At 32.9% G+C, this 17,518-nt stretch overlaps 1 protein-coding gene across 3 annotated transcripts in view; it reads right to left on the reverse strand.

Moving 5' to 3' along the window:
- The window catches only part of CSMD3 (CUB and Sushi multiple domains 3), a 1,218,611-nt gene that overhangs the window by 451,000 nt on the left and 750,093 nt on the right, over positions 1-17,518 (reverse strand). For all 3 annotated transcript variants that reach the window (XM_055287089.2, XM_055287087.2, XM_055287086.2), the window contains 3 exons: positions 11,154-11,336; positions 6,355-6,681; positions 3,406-3,600 (listed from right to left, as the gene is read on the reverse strand). In XM_055287089.2, coding sequence (XP_055143064.1) covers positions 3,406-3,600; positions 6,355-6,681; positions 11,154-11,336 — 705 coding nt within the window. The remainder of the gene's footprint in view (positions 1-3,405; positions 3,601-6,354; positions 6,682-11,153; positions 11,337-17,518) is intronic.

Genomic DNA, 17,518 nt, shown 5'->3' on the forward strand with positions numbered 1-17,518 from the left:
CTCTGTAAGTGAGAGTGGCTCTGGAAGTTTCAGGAATGGTGGGGGGATGGGGAAGTTTTTTTTTTTATCTTTTTAATTTAGGAAAAATAAAAATAAGCTGAGGCATCAGCTGGTCTCAGGCTTTAATTGTTAGTACCTAAGTAGAATTTAGGCAAAACTAAAGGAAATCAATATAAACCTTAATTAGAGGCTAAGAAATCAAACCCACCTGAGTTATAGAGTTGACAGCAGTCTGCTTTGTTGGGTGGAAACGCTCAGAGGTGGTTTGGGATAGAGTAGTAACCTGACAAGGGCCGCCCTAAGATTGCTTCTGGCCCACTCCAGTTCTGCCTTCCCTGACTCCAACCTTATCCTTAGTGATGTTTCCACCTTGCTATTGGGTCCACAAACAGGCAGGTGGGCCAACTGTGTGTCATTTCACTCACACATAGAGAAAAACAATTCTTGTCCATCAGAAACTTCATAAGGGTTCTCTTTGGGATGTGTGGAGGGCTTATTGGCCTTTGCCGAGTTAGAGTTCTGAATATTTTACCTTACTTAATTTTAAAAGTTAAATACCATTTGTTTTTCACAGATAGTAGAAAATCTCCCTGAAATTCCTCTAAATAAGTAGTGATTCATTAAATTATTGATTGATATTACTAATTACTTTTACCTCCACCATGAAGCTAGGCACCAAGCAACCCCAAAACCAATACCCAAGTTAGGCAAATGAGGATCCAACAAAATTCAAAAATTACCTAGAAGTGGTCTCTGTATGTGTCGACTGAGATTTAAAACAAATTTCAGTGCAGGGGAGGGTGAGGCTCAGATAATGTCATTTCCCAGCTGCAATGGCTCCTGTTTAGCCACAGGGTAACTTTGGAGCTACTTAGCATTATTTAAAAAGGGTCTAATGCGCTGGACTTCTCTAGTCATTCATCAGATCCAACTCACTGTGTCCTCCCCTGCAGTCACACTGAACTGGCTCTATTCCTTTTGCCTGAAACACACTTTTCTCCCATTTCCTACTATTCCTTCAAATACTAATGTGTGGCCGCAGGGCGCGGTGGCTCATGCCTGTAATCTCAGCACTTTGGGAGGCCGAGGCAGGCGGATGACCTGAGGTCAGGAGTTTAAGACCAGCCTGGCCAACATGGTGAAATCCAGTTTCTACTAAGAATACAAAAAAATTAGACGGGCATGGTGATGTGCACCTATAGTCCCAGCTACTCAGGATGCTGAGGCACAAGAATCTCTTGAACCCAGGCAGCGGAGGTTGCAGTGAGCAGAGATGGTGCCACTGCTCTCCAGCCTGGGCGACAAAAGCAAAACTCCATCTCAAATCAAACAAACAAACAAAAATACTAATGTAGATTTTTCTTGCTGGTTCCCCAAGGCCGGATCAAAAACTATGTTAAAAGAATGAATGGGCTCCGGCAAAAAGAATGGTGGAAAAATGAAGTATTACTATCCATATTATCCATTTTCCCTTTTTACTTTAGTCCATTATTGTGTAACTCCACTATGTTTTTAAAATACCATCATAGTCATAATTATTGACAGAGTAGCCCCTGCTGAACCCATACAATTTGAAGTTTGAAAAAGAACACTAAAGTCATCTAGTTCTGCCCCCCTGATACTACTAATGAGAAAGCAGTTAGTAGTAAAAAGAAGGAAAGCATTAATTGAAGGGGCCACTAGGAAAACATAATTACATGGTCTGGGATTACTTCCTTATGAGATATTATGAAAATGTTCAATCCAATGAAAGTCATCAATATATAGGTAATGCTTCAATTAAATTTGTTGTACTTTGGAAAATTACATATTAAATATTCTCAATTTATCAGCTAGTCAGTTTGGAGACAGGTAAGAGGAAAAACTTGGAAAATAAGAAAAAGAAACTGCTTTTAAAATAATCAATTATTATATGACAATCTACTAAAGGTGTTATACAGTTACAGTTCATCTATTTCTTAGTAAAAGTTCATTTGTATATTTTTTCCTTTTTCTTTTTTTTTTAAGACAGAGTCTTGCTCTATCACCAGGCTGGAGTGCAGTGGCGTGATCTCGGCTCACTGCAACCTTTGCCTCCCAGGTTCAAGCGATTCCCCTGCCTCAGCCTCCTGAGTAGCTGGGACTACAGGCATGTGCCACCACACCCGGCTAATTTTATTATTATTATTATTTATTTTAGTAGAGATGGGGTTTCATCATGTTGGCCAGAATGGTCTCAATCTCCTGATCTCATGATCTGCCCGCCTTGGCCTCCTAAAGTGCTGGGATTACAGGCATGAGCCACTGTGCCCAGCCCATTTATATCTTATAATAAAATAGATATGTATTATTAGATACTATAGTGGAAGGATAAATTAAAATTTAGAATGTTAATTCCTTCTGTGACAAATCTAAATAAAGGCCCCTCATTTCAGTAGATTCTAAATTTATATACTATATAATTGATGTTTTATTTTTAATTGTGATCATCTTTCCTTCTTACCAACATAATTTGAGATTTTATATGAGTGTATATATACAAAAATAGACCAAGATCAGTGGCTCATGCCTGTAATCCCAGCACTTTGGGAGGCCGAGGCAGACACATCACTTGATATCAAGAGTTTGAGACCAGCCTGGCCAACATGGAAAAACTGTGTCTCTACTAAAAATACAAAAAATTAGCTGGGCACAGTGGCATGCACCTGTAATCCCAGATACTAGGGAGGCTGAGGTAGGAGAATTGCTGGAACCTGGGAGGCAGAGGTTGCAGTGAGTTGAGACTGCACCATTGCACTCCAGTCTGGGCAACAGAGTGAGAATCGGTTTAAAAATAATAATAATTCCAAAGATCATACATATATCACACACACACACACACACACACACACACACACATATATATGCCGTGAACCTTGTTGACTATATTTAATTGGAAAATAAAAACTGAAAAAAATTAGCAAATGATGCCTTCAGAAATCATATATTTTAAATAAATGGCTGTTTTAGCTTAAATGTATTTATTATAATTGACCATTATTAACACATTTTTTAAAATTAGTGTGTACCATGAATAGCTAACATACCAAGAAAAAAAATGAATGGAAACTATAAAGTGTATTAAACTATAACTAGGAAGTATACTAAAGAGAGTTTACACATGTGACCAATATTTACCATTCATTAATCTTTATCTTTTAATAAGAGCTTTTTTTAAAAGGAAGCTTCTAAAAGGTTTCTAAAAATTTATTTCAACATGAAAAATTATAAGTGTAATTTCCTTAACAAGATATGTTTAATATTGAATATCAAGAAATGTTTTAAGATAATGCTTATGACAGTCCTGGTAGGATAATGTGTTTCCTGTTGTGGTTTCTTGTACATAATGATGATGAGGTTCTATTTCTCACTCACTACTACACTTACCTCCACATTTTGGAATTGGTCCACTCCACATTACTTTTCCATCCATAAGAATACATGTAATTGTTTCTGTTCCCTGGGTTTTAATAAATCCTTCTTCACAAATAACTGAAATTGAACTTCCTAATTGAAAGTTGTCCCCAAACCGCCGTGCATTGATTGGTATTCCAGGATCAGGGCATTCATTATGTCCAAATGCTTTAGAATAATATGCAAAGAAAAATATGCAAACAAACAACATTAGCCAGAGAGAGAGCCTTCTATGTTTTTGGAAAGAGAGAGAGAGAGAGATGTTTTAAAAAGGTTGTGTTTATTTCTACACAAGTTTTTATTTATTTACTTTAAATTTGGAGGTTCTTCTCTGACCCTACCTGTTTGCCTGTGATGTGCAATAAATGTGAATGTTTTAAAATGTGAATTACACTCTAAAATTATGAAATTTCAAAACAGAATTATTTCTGCTTATTTCTGGAGACCATGAGACTAGCTAAGATTATGCAAATATTTTCAGTATAAGCTGGTCAGAATTTCAATTAATTAAAATGCAAAGCAATTGACTATATTCCTTTGGAAACTTTTCTTTATTTTTCTCTATTTCCAACTGGAAATAGAGAGAGTGAGTCTCACTGTGAGAATTAAAGTGAAATGTCTCAATCTAGTATGAAACTGTTACAACTTTTTAAATAATTTTCCATGACATTTATTTTCTGCTGTCTGTGAAAAAGAGAGTTAATTCCTTTGCAATTATCATGTTCTAAGCACTGTGATATGTTATTATCTCATTTAATATTTAGAATAGCTGATGAGGAAAGTATTGCCACCTATTCAAAAGAGTAATGTTAGACTCAGGAAAAGTTAAGTAATTTGCCTAACGTCATAGAAATAGGACTTGATAGGATTGAAATGTATCCCCTGGACCGGCTTTTAATTTCTTCTCAACATCCTATTGTATCTTGGATTATTTGTCTCATGTCTCTCAGGAGAACAGGAGTTCTTGAGCTCAGGGCCACTATCTTATTCTACCTTGTTTCTCTCACAGTTTATATTTAGCCAAGTTACAGCAAATAGCAGGAGTATAATAAAAATGTGTTTATTTGAATTTTTCATAGATTATAGATTACATAAACAATCCAAATTTTTCTCTGTATTCATCTGAGTGACCAATTGTGTATTATAAAATTTTAATGTATTACAATATAAATGGAAGAATATTTAAAGTAGCAAAGTCTACATGTGTAAAATATATTTTATGAGACGCTTATAACTTATTATTATATTCACACTGCATTAGTACATGCAGTTATTTTAAATTTTCTCACTAATCATCACTTTGATGCTGGTTATAAATTGTATAATTTTACTATCTGTTCTCCTTATTTTAAATGAAACAGTGCAAAATAATATTCAGGTACGTTTTAGAATACATAAAATATGTTTTATATGTATACATATTTCTAATTATTATTTTAATTTGTAATATTAAAAACTCAATTTTGATTAAGCAGTGTAACTGTAATATAGAGTACCTCGTAGATATTTTTTCAGAAAAAACGAATCTCATTAGTAAGCATTAAACAAAATAATTTGCACATTATCAATAAAATTATTTACTATAGAACAGAACCAGGAAAAGGGAGACCTATTTCCGTAATACCCTGAAAAACTATCAACATTAAAGTTAAAAATATTATGCATTTAAGACAAAATAAAAATTGTAGATCGATAGATGCATATACCTGTCTATCTTTAGACATGTACATGAAATATTTTTTAAAAATTCTCAAACCAGCCATTTTATACAAGTTTCTATGACACATGTCACCACTAATTTAACTTTAATAATATGCAATTACATGTTAAAAATTTACAGCGACACTATTCACCACTAGTATCACTTTGAAAATACAACTATACTTTGTTACTACCTGCCAAAGCTTAACATTGAATAGGTGAGGGTGCAAGTGAAGTGTGAAATTCTTTTTATAAAGCAACAGAAAGAGCTGGAAACTAAATCCTTTTATTATGTGACACTTAAATATTAACTCATCCAATTGGTCAATATCTGACACAGGGTAAAAGCTTCAAGGAAAAGCAATAAAATTACTAGTATTCTATGGCTTCAGGTATAATATTTGCAAACAGAAGCATTAGTATGTAAGTGTTATTAATCCACTAAGATTTTTTCTTTTTTATGTGATTCATCTTTTTTCTACAATTATAAACATTTTTGCAGATAAATAATATTCAACATCTCACACAACAACATAAGATGTCAAGATAATTGTTCAAAAACCAACTAAACAATAATGGCTAATGTTTATTAAGCTTTTACTAAGTAATATGTACTCTGTGCTAAATTATTCACATGCATCATCTAATTTATTCTTTATCGCAATCCATTGTGGTTTTACTAATGTGAGTACTATGGCTCAGTTATAAAAACTAAAACAAAGCTAAGATCCAAAGTTAATTATTTCCTTTTCTATGATGCTACTGTAGCCATGTGATTTTTTCTTTGGAATTTTAATTCTATGCCATGATTGGTTGTTTAATATCTATTGGTGCAAGAATATCTTTAAGGGAAGCTCTATTTCTCTTTTATGTTGCATACAAATAACAAAGTATGTGATCTATAATAGGTTTGAGTTTATGCTAAGATATAAATATGTTGGCTGATATAACAATTATAAATATATTGGCTTATATAATAACAATATTTGAAACATATTTCCTTGATATTGGGCCTCTCAAAAAAGGAAATGTATTAATAATAATAGGGAGTAAAATGTGATTGGAAATGAAGGAGGAAATGACCATCCTTGGCTCAATGAGATTTACAGCTTTTACAAATTTTATTAACTAGGAAACAAGAGAACCAATGTACGTGATCACTTTTCAACTCAAATTTATAGAAATATATTATATGGGAAAAAACCAGAAACAGAAACTTACTGTTGTAAGTGATGTTAAAGCCACGTCCTGACATTGAGTGGTCAGCCTGAAATTCCAATCGCAGTATGTGACTATTACTAGTAAGATGGGAAGGCACCTCAGCCCCAGTAAATGTTCCAAGAATTGGGGAATCTGGAGAGTCACCATCTTTAACAGCAAGGAAATCAAACTGGGATTCCAAGTCAAAGTCATTGAAAGAAAGATGTATCCGGCTCCCTGGATCAGAGATTATCGTCCAGATGCAATTTAAATTATTTCCATACCCTTCTGGGTAATCAGGAGAAAGAACTGTTCCCATTGGTGCAGTAAAGTTAGACAGGCAGGGAACTGGTGAAATAGGAAGATTATGAAATACAATAAATATTCAAAAATAATATTTCACCTTATTTTGTCATATTCTACAATTATGATAATCAATTCGCAGTATAAGACAATATTAAATTATGTAAATTATAAAACAGAACAAAAAGGTTACCACTTTTACATATTGAAAAAGGCAACTAGTACTTTGGGTAAACTTAAGGCTCTACCCTTAAATAATGCACAAAAATATAACTGGAATAATAGCAATTTTTTGACACATATCTTGTTTATGTTAGACTGTGTAAAGTGTTCATTTCAGTGTTTAAAAAGTGAAAAAATATACAGAAGTTCCTATAGAAAGAAATAAGATTCTTGAAATGATTGAAGACAACAAATATTATGTGGATATTAACAGAACAAGAATCCAGTAGCTCAGAAAACACTCAGGGTGGTGGTTATCAATGTGTGAGTTCCATTTCTATGGTGGCAATGGATGCTCCAATAGTTTACTACACAAATAAGGAGATAAATTAACTTCTATAACAGCCATTAGTGGCTAAAACCTTAAGAACAGCTAAATGAGAGCTCTTGCATCACACCAAAATGAAGTCTTTCTCCTCCAGTTTAACTTTTAAAAACATCTGATTTGAAAGTTCACATAGAACATTTAGAAAGCAGAGGAAAAATAAAGAAACAGAAAAGAAAATGACATACTACTCAAAGGAAATCAAAGTTTAAGTATTGATATATTATCTTCCAAAGTTTTCATTACTTTTTTTTTTTTTTTTTTTTTTTTTTCTGAGACGGAGTCTCATTTTGTTGCCCAGGCTGGAGTGCAGTGGCACCATCTAGGCTCACTGCAACTTCCACCTTCCGGGTTCAAGCTATTCTCCCACCTCAGCTTCCGGAGTAGCTGGGAATACAGGCACGCCCACTACGCCCAGCTAATTTTTTATTTTTAGTAGAGATGGGGTTTTGCCATATTGGTCAGGTTGATCTCGAACGCCTGACCTCAAATGATCCACCTGCCTCGGCCTCCCAAAGTAATGGGATTACAGGCGTGAGCTACCATGCCTGGCCTTTTATTACATATTTTTTAAAAAACTGAATTCCCTACATTTTGTACTAAATTATGTTTTCCTTATATTTAATATGTGAGTTTTTCAAGTTGAGTTTTTAAGCAAAATTTATACTTATTAGTTACAACTCTCACTCCATTAATTTATATGGATATATAAACATTAATCGAACTGTTCTTCTAGTGTTTGACATTTAAAATTGTATTTTAAAATTTTTGCAATATAAATAACACTGACTCTACTCTTGAAGAAAACTTTTTTGTTCATTATTTCCTTGGTATACATTTTCAAAAAAAGCACTTAGTATGACAAAGGATATGAATTTAAGCCTCAAAACATTTTGCTAAATTTCTGATTTAAAAAGTTATTTTGACGTTATTGAAAAATAACAGAAATATCAGAGAATACAACACCCGTATCAGTATAAAATATTGTGATTATTTTCCTTTTCCTCTATTGATAAGAAAAGTGGTAACTCATTGTCTTAACTCGCATTTCTACTGGAGAAGTTGAAGATTTCTTACTTTTGTTAGACATTTTTATTTTCTTTTAAAAAATTATCTGCTCATAAACTAATCATTTAAGATTATGATCTCTTAGTATAGAATATGCATAAAACTTCCTCATTATTTTGTTATTTTAGTATTTTGGCATAAATTGTTTTAATTTGAATATTAAAATAATTGTTTGCATTTCTTACAATCTTTTAGCGTCATATGTTTTATTAACATTCAGACATTACACTAATATCTATTTCTCTATCTACACAAATATAAAACCATAGGTATAACTGCATCTACCAACAGATATATCTCTCTTTATAACTTTTATCATTTTATCATTCAAAAATATTTTGTACTTTGAATCTATTTATTTTCTGCATAATTTTATGAGTTGAACTAAAGCTTGCAAACTGACAGTCATTGGATTGAATTCAGATTGCAGACGTGTTTGGCTTGATTTTTTTTTCTTCTGCCCCCATAAAAATTTGAAATCACATTGAAAAATCATCATATTTCATATTTAAGGGGAAAACATCTTTTATTCTAGCTTATCTTGAAAAGTTAAGGCACCCTAGTTTCCTACCACTTCCAAAATGGGTGCACACATACTTACTCCTATTCCCTCTTCACACTCTTTCCTGCCTGCATCCTGGAATAATTTGATCCTATAACTCCTGATCTAAATTAAGGGTCGGAAATCTTTTTCTGAAAAGGAGTAGGTAATAAATGCTTTGGCTTTGCAAACCATACGATCTCCTTTGCAACTATTTAATTCTGCAATTGTAGCTGGAAGGCAGCCATGCACAATCAGTAAATAAAAGTGTTTGGTTATGTTCCAATAAAACTGTACTTAAAAATACACGGAAAGAAGGATGGATTTGGCCCACAATCTGTTTGCCATCTCCTGATCTAAATGATCTCCACTTGGAGCAAGAGCTAACCAAAGACACACTTTAATGGCCCTTATCAGATAGATAGATGCTTATATCATACTTTAAATTCTTAATTATATAAGATGCGGTTTTTAGGTAACTTGCCTTTACAATTTGTTAGTACCACACTCATAACTTAATACGATACTTTAGCACCCACAGAAGCACTTTGCTTTTACAAAATTCTTGTATCTACTCCTGCCTGTTTTTTACTTAGCTATATGTCAATACAGTACATCAACTTCCCAGAAAAACTACGTTAGAATTTTGACTAAAATTGCAAAGCAATTTCTGTATAACTCATATATTTGATATATTGATTTATCATTCAGGAACATGGCTTCTATCTGTATTTCGTTCTCATAAAATTTTATTTTCTTGTAAAGTTTTATAATTTTTTGTATGAGTTATTTGAAATATGTGAGGATTATTTATATGTATTTTATAATTGTATTTTCCAAATGTATTCTCTTTTAAATGTATTTCCAAGTTAGTTATTACTGGGATATACAACATTATTAATCGCTACATTTTTATCATATATCAGGATATTAGACTTAATTTTAAAATAGTAAAAAATGTTTTCTAGTATTCAAGAATGTTTTAAAAATTGGTTTTAGTTAGCAAAATTTTCACTAAATGCATTTTGGAATCTATTTTCACTAAATGCATTTTGGAATCTATTAAAATGCTCTTAAAATATTTTTATTTTTGATGTGATATATTACACTAACGGATTCTCCAGTATTAAGCCAACGTTGTCCTCCTAGAAGAACACTTAGAATTAAGAATTTTCAACAAAAGTATTTTGAAGTATTACTAAGCTTTAGTAAATCAAATCCGATCCTCCTAATATATTTTCTTCTCTTACAAGAACTTCACCAAGTAATCTTGGTTAAAGATAAGAACTAAAACAAAAGGGGACTGTGAAGGGGACGTATGCGCTTTTCCTCTTCTAGACTTCCTGAAGAGCAAACACAATATATTGTTATTAGGGAAATTTCTGCCAGATTCTAAAAATATCCACTTCATTTTAACATATTGAAGACAGCATTTAATTGAGCACACCGAGTGCGTGAATAGCCAATACAAATTATACTTTTGCTGTAGTTAAACTGCAATATCTTAACGTATTTGAATACATTATTTTAATCCAAGCATATTGTATACCATTAATGTTAATGAATTGTATTCTATGCAATATAAAAAAATGGCACCTCATGCATTAGTGTTAACATCTACAAGCAAAAATAAGTTAGTGCATTATACATACAATATAAACTTTAAATATTTTAATGTTTTTTATTGCAGATAAACATATACTATCTTATTAAAATAAATGAGTCTATTAGAATTCACTCAGATGTATAATTTCCATAAGAAGTATGCTATCTAGAAAGTATAAAATGCCAGGCCGGGCGCGGTGGCTCACGCCTGTAATCCCAGCACTTTGGGAGGCCGAGGCGGGCGAATCACGAGGTCAGGAGATCGAGACCATCCTGGCTAACACAGTGAAACCTCGTCTCTACTAAAAAATACAAAAAATTAGCCGGGCGTAGTGGCGGCTGCCTGTAGTCCCAGCTACTTGGGAGGCTGAGGCAGGAGAATGGCGTGAACCCGGGAGGCGGAGCTTGCAGTGAGCCGAGATCGCGCCACTGCACTCCAGCCTGGGTGACAGAGTGAGACTCTGTCTCAAAAAAAAAAAAAAAAAAAAGAAAGTATAAAATGCCATGAAATAAAATGTTGTAAGAACACATGTAATATATATTTTGCCATTACCAAGTGAACTATGTTAACTTTATTTAAATCTGTAATAAAATTTATAATTTGGCATAAGCACACTTGTTAAAGATAGTATCACAAAGTGCTACTCATCCAAAAATAATTACACGGTTGCAGCTCTTTGCAATTAATTACAAAAGTAATTATATGCAAGGACAGGGTAACATATGCTGTCTGGAAGCAAAGCATTTGGTACTCACAGATACAGATGGGTATGTTTGCAGACCATTGGTTATTCTCTTGACAAACAATGGATTTCTCTCCAATTAATTCAAACCCAAACTGGCATTCAAACCTTAAAACATCACGATTAGAAAATCCATCGCCTTCTCTAATTCCATATAATGGTGTACCAGGATCACCACAACTTTCTTTCTCAATTTCTGGAAAAATAGAAGATAAAAGTCACCTTCCAAGGTTGCAGGCATATGATACCCATAATACAAGTTAGGTAGATATATGCTCTTTGTTGTGGAGATATTTCAGAACAAAAAATAAACATATTCTCCAATCTTTTTTTTTTTTTTGCCGTTCTTAAAGGCATGACAAAATGATCTTTAGAGAACAATTAGTATATTTCTTTCTTTTTGTAGATGAAGAATCTGAAGTTATCAGAGCTAATGAGGTGCCAGAGGCCATGTACTTTACAGAAAAATTATAAGATCTCAGATTTCCTCTCTGTACTACATATATACATAAATGTACACACACGTAGACATAAATGTATATTTCCCTCAAATCCCAAAGACTTTTCTTATTCTTGTCATTTCTACAGGATACGGTAAATCCCTGAATCATGACCAGGACATGGGGTAACATTCTCTGTGTGTATACTCCCGCAGAAATCAATGAATACCTCTCACCTAGGATCTGTTCCTCAATCTGGTACTTGTTGGTTGAATTATTTTCCCAACTAGACCCCCCCAAAAAAAAATCTTCTCAAAGGGAGCAATCAGTTTTGAATTCCAAATTACTCAGCTATGTTCCTTAATAAATGTTTCTTGGATGAATGGAAAGAGATTGAAAAAATATTTTAACACCATTAAAACAACCTTTGAGGTGTATCCAAAGAAACTTCAAATATCTGGGATCATCACTGTTTAACTATGAATGTTAGCAGTAAATTATTGTGGTGGTTGATTTGGCTTAAAAGTCACATAAAATCTTAGTAATACAGTTGTCTTCAAACAAACAATAGTAAAAAAAAATACAAATTTAAAAAATGTAACTTTAAGATAAAGTTATAGTCTCTCCTGACACTCAAATATTGACACGTTCCTAGCTCCTCTGTTATCCACTAGCACCAATTTAATGTGTATCTTTCCAGTTCTTTTTTCAAGAAGTATAATTCCACACAGACGTATCTAATATGTAACATTATAGAAACCTAAAAATTATCTTCACAAAAACTATGCAGTACTGTTTTATGTATATCATACCTTAACTTTTATTATACTGTCAATATTATTTTCTTTCTCCTTTTTAACCAAACAATATGTTTTAGAGATACTTTTGAACATCCTTGTATCCTTAGCAGAAATCATATATGCATTTAATGATTTCCTTAAAAAACTGGATTTGATTTTATATTTTCTTAGACTTTTTTATCTATCAGGGACATTGCTCTATAACTTTTCTTCTGCTCTTCGTATCTAGTTTTAATACAAAGGGAAGATGTTCGTAATTTTCCACATTTTACTAGTCTTTAGGTTAATTTGTACAAGAAAAAAATTGGATTCTTGCATGGATGAGTTTGGTAGCCATCTGACTACCATTTTTTTTCTTCTAAGGTTATTTTCCTATTTAAATATTTTATGTTGTTGTTTGTTTTTTCTTTTGCTTGTTTCTTGGAGAGGGTTTTGGACCAACATTGGCAACTTATAAACATTAGAGAAGTGAAATTTTTCAAGGTTTGCTGATAGTTTAGTTGTAACAGAATTGTGCTACAAGATTTTTTAATATCTCCTTTATAAATATGCCATAATTATTTCTGACTTCTAATGCTATTAGTGTTTACTTTCTGGTTTTCTTTCTTCATATTTACAAAAGGTTGTCAAATTTATTAGGTGGCTTAAAGAACCAGTGTTTGCTGTTGATAATTTTTTTTTTTTTTGAGACAGAGTCTCTTACTCTGTCACCCAGGCTGAAGTGCAGTGGCGTGATCTCGGCTCATTGTAACCTCTGCCTCCCAGGTTCAAGAGATTCTCCTGCCTCAGCCTCCTGGGTAACTGGGACTACAGGCGCTCGTGCCACCATGCCCAACTGGTTTTTGTATTTTTAGTAGAGACGGGGTTTCACCATATTGTCCAGGCTGGTCTCAAACTCCTGACCTCAAGTCATTCGCCCTCCTTGGTCTCCCAAAGTGCTGGAATTACAGGTGTGAGCCACCGCTCCCAGCAAATTCTATTGTTTTTATTTTAATTTAAACATCTTTTCTTTTTATATTGTTGGATTCCATCTTCAGTTTTCTTTTGGATTATATTGCTGTTCTTTTTTCTGTTTTCCTGAGTCGAAATCTTAGAACCTTTTTTTTAGTGTATTTTCAGCCTTTCTTATTTATTAAAAAATAAAACAAATTTAGCTCTAAATTGATATGGAGGGATTTTATTGTTCACTTGTGAAAAGTTTGTAGATTATGTTTTGGTTTACTTTGTAACTCATAAATAATTTCTGAGTGTTTTAAAATTTATGGGTTGGTCTATCATTTTGTTGTTGCTTTCTAATGTTGTTTCTTTAGTATTCAGTACATGTATATCGAGGTCTCGCAGTAGATAAATAAGTGAAATATATTCAGTTCAATTTGTTATATTAATTAAATTGAAATTATTTATGCCTTCAATGTCTACTGGCTCCAACAACTTCTTGAATAAGCCTGTTAAAGTTCCAAGTGTGCATTTGACAACATTTGTTAATAGTTGAATCAAATTCATTTCACATACTTTAAAGTATCATTCAGTTATTTAGTTTATGCAACAAACAGTTGATCATCTTATACACTAATTCCTTTTTATCTGCATTTTGCTTTCTGTGGTGTCAGTTACCTGAGATCAACTGTGGTCCAAAAATAAGTAAGTATAGTACAGTAAATTATTTTGAGAGAGACAGCACATTCACATAACTTTTATGACAGTATATTATTATAATTGTTCTATTCTATTTTTAGTTATTGTTATCAATCTCTTTCTGTGTCTAATTTACAAATTAATCTATCTATCTATCTATCTATCTATCTATCTATCTATCTATCTATCATCTATCTATCATCTATCTATTGAGAGAAAATAACATAGCCTGTATAAAGTTCAGGACTATCTGTGGTTTAAAGCACCCATTGGGGCTACTGAATCATATCCTTATGAACAAGGGGGGACTACTGTATTTACATGTGTCAGATGCTGTTCCAGGTATCTAAGATACACCAATCAATAAACAGACAAGGAGTTCTGCTCTCTGAATGCATGTATTCCATTGGACATTTGCCAACTATAAATAATAAACAAATAATGTTTTATTTTAGACTGTGATACACAGTACAGAAAAAGAAAAGATTAAACAGGAAATAGGTGTGTTAAAGTGCTAGGTGACTGGGGGTGACACTATTGCTAGGTTCACAGTTTACTACTCTTATACCTTCTTCTAAAAATTATTTCCGTTATTGAAAGAACAGGTCCTTCTTCATCTGAAAATGTCTTTATTTTGCCTTCACTATTGAATAATAGGGGGTAAGATATAAAATTTTAATTCAAAATTATTTGCCCTCAGCATTTAAAGATGTTTTCCTCTAGTCTTTTATCCATCCACCATTCCTGATAAGAAATATGATACCAAATTGATTTTAATTCTTTCATAATTAATCTGCCCCTTCTCTTCCATTCTTTTAAGAGCTAGGATTCCTTTTCAGACTTGCTGTTTTTAAATATACTCATTTTTAAATCTATCTTTTCTACTAGGTGCTCAATAGATTACTTCTGTCAAATACCTTGTAACTTTTTTTTCAGTTCTAGGAAATTGTTACCATTATTTCCTTTAACATGTTGTTCATTATATGTCCTCATCTTTCTGAAACTTGTTCATATTGAATGTTGAAAATCAGGAATTTAGCTCTCATGTTGCTCAAACTTTCAACTTCTCATTTTTAAAAATTCTCTATTTTGCATTCTAGAAGAATTCAATAATTCCATATGTATATAATACACATACACACACATTTATATATTTATATATTATAAATTTCAATTTACAAATTCACTGTTCAGTTTTATTTAATTACAAATTACCTTAAATATTGAAAAATTATGTTGTCATTTCCTAAATATTTAATGACTTTCATGATTGTTATTTCTTCTTGCTTCATAGTCTTCTGTTATTTTTTTCATAAATACAACTTCCCCCATTAATTTTGTGAAGGTATCTATTCCAATTATTTTAAAATATTTTCTTATTGCTCTTTTAACTCTGTTTCCTTGGATTTAATGAGAAGTGTATTTAGAGAGTAGCAGAGTGAACTTTATTTTAATGCAGCATATTTGAAAATTTATACAGTGAATCATAATGGCTGTTATGCCTATGATGAAAAGGCACAGGAAGAAGTAGTTAGGGGAGAACAAAACTTGTGTTTGAGCAAGAAAAAACAATGATAACAAACATTTATTTATATGTTTATTTACACTTATTTATCTTAGGAATACCCTACAGCCTAAAAACAATTGTAAACGTTCTCCTTTCATTCTTAGTCATTATTATATTTTTAAATACACTCTCTATTATCTTTGGGTTAATGTTGACAGTGAGTGTTAATCTATTTGAAACCATATTTTTTTCTTTGCTCCATTAATACAACATTCTTTAAAATTAAGAATATATTTTAAATTTAATGAAGCTGTAAATACTCTCTAACATAGACTGGAGACAATACACAGGAAGTAAAGTAAACATGCACCTACTATGTACCATTGCTTTTGGGTTTTTTTCCTGTGCAGCAGTGATATGGTTAGGCTTTGTCTCTCCACCCAAATCTCATAAATTGAGATTTGTATAAAGTCTTAATCATCATGCCATTGTGGAGGACTTTTCATTCACTAGTTATTCATTTATAAAACCTTTACTTAGTTTCTAATATTTATAAAAAAATAAAGTAAGGATGGCCAAATAGGAACAGATCCAGTCTACAGCTCCCAGTGTGAGCAAAGCAGAAGACGGGTGATTTCTGCATTTCCAACTGAGGTACCAGGTTCATCTCACTGGGGCTTGTCAGACAGTGGGTGCAGCCCACCCCACCGAGTGTGAGCTGAAGCAGGGCGAGGCATCGCCTCACCCAGGAAGCACAAGGGGTCAGGAATTTTCCTTTCCTAGCCAAGGGAAGCCATGACAGACAGAACCTGGAAAATTGGGTCACTTCCACCCTAATACTGTGCTTTTCCAATGGTCTTAGCAAACGCTAAGTCTCTCCTGACACTCAAATATCGACACATTCCTAGCTCCTCTGTTATCCACTAGCACCAATTTAATGTGTATCTTTCCAGTTCTTTTTTCAAGATGTATAATTCCACACAGACATATCTAATATGTAACATTATAGAAACCTAAAAATTATCTTCACAAAAACTATGCAGTATGGTTTTATGTATATCATACTTTAACTTTTATTGTACTGTCAATATTATTTTCTTTCTCCTTTTTAACCAAACAATATGTTTTAGAGATACTTTTGAACATCCCTGCAAGGCTGGTTCAACATATGCAAATCAATAAATGTAATCCAGCATATAAACAGAACCAAAGACAAAAATCACATGATTATCTCAATAGATGCAGAAAAGGCCTTTGACAAAATTCAACAACGCTTCATGCTAAAAACTCTCAATAAATTAGGTATTGATGGGACGTATCTCAAAATAATAAGAGCTATCTATGAAAAACCCACAGCCAATATCATACTGAATGGGCAAAAACTGAAGTATTCCCTTTGAAAACTGGCACCAGACAGGGATGCCCTCTGTCATCACTCCTATTCAACATAGTGTTGGAAGTTCTGGCCAGGGCAATCAGGCAGGAGAAAGAAATAAAGGATATTCAATTAGGAAAAGAGGAAGTCAAATTGTCCCTGTTTGCAGATGACATAATTGCATATTTAGAAAACCCCATTGTCTCAGCCCAAAATCTCCTTAAGCTGGTAAGCAACTTCAGCAGTCTCAGGATACAAAATCAATGTGCAAAAATCACAAGCATTCTTATACACCAATAACAGACAGAGAGCAAAATCATGAGTGAACTCCCATTCACAATTGCTTCAAACAGAATAAAATACCTAAGAATCCAACTTACAAGGGACGTAAAGGACCTCTTCAAGGAGAACTACAAACCACTGCTCAATGAAATAAAAGAGGACACAAACAAATGGAAGAACATTCCATGCTCATGGATATGAAGAATCAGTATTGTGAAAATGGCCATACTGCCCAAGGTAATTTATAGATTCAATGCCATCCTCCCTCATCAAGCTACCAATGACTTTCTTCACAGAATTAAAGTTCATATGGAACCAAAAAAGAGCCTGCATTGCCAA

Source organism: Symphalangus syndactylus, chromosome 7 (assembly GCF_028878055.3).
Source record: "Symphalangus syndactylus isolate Jambi chromosome 7, NHGRI_mSymSyn1-v2.1_pri, whole genome shotgun sequence".
NCBI classification, from domain to species: Eukaryota; Metazoa; Chordata; class Mammalia; order Primates; family Hylobatidae; genus Symphalangus; species Symphalangus syndactylus.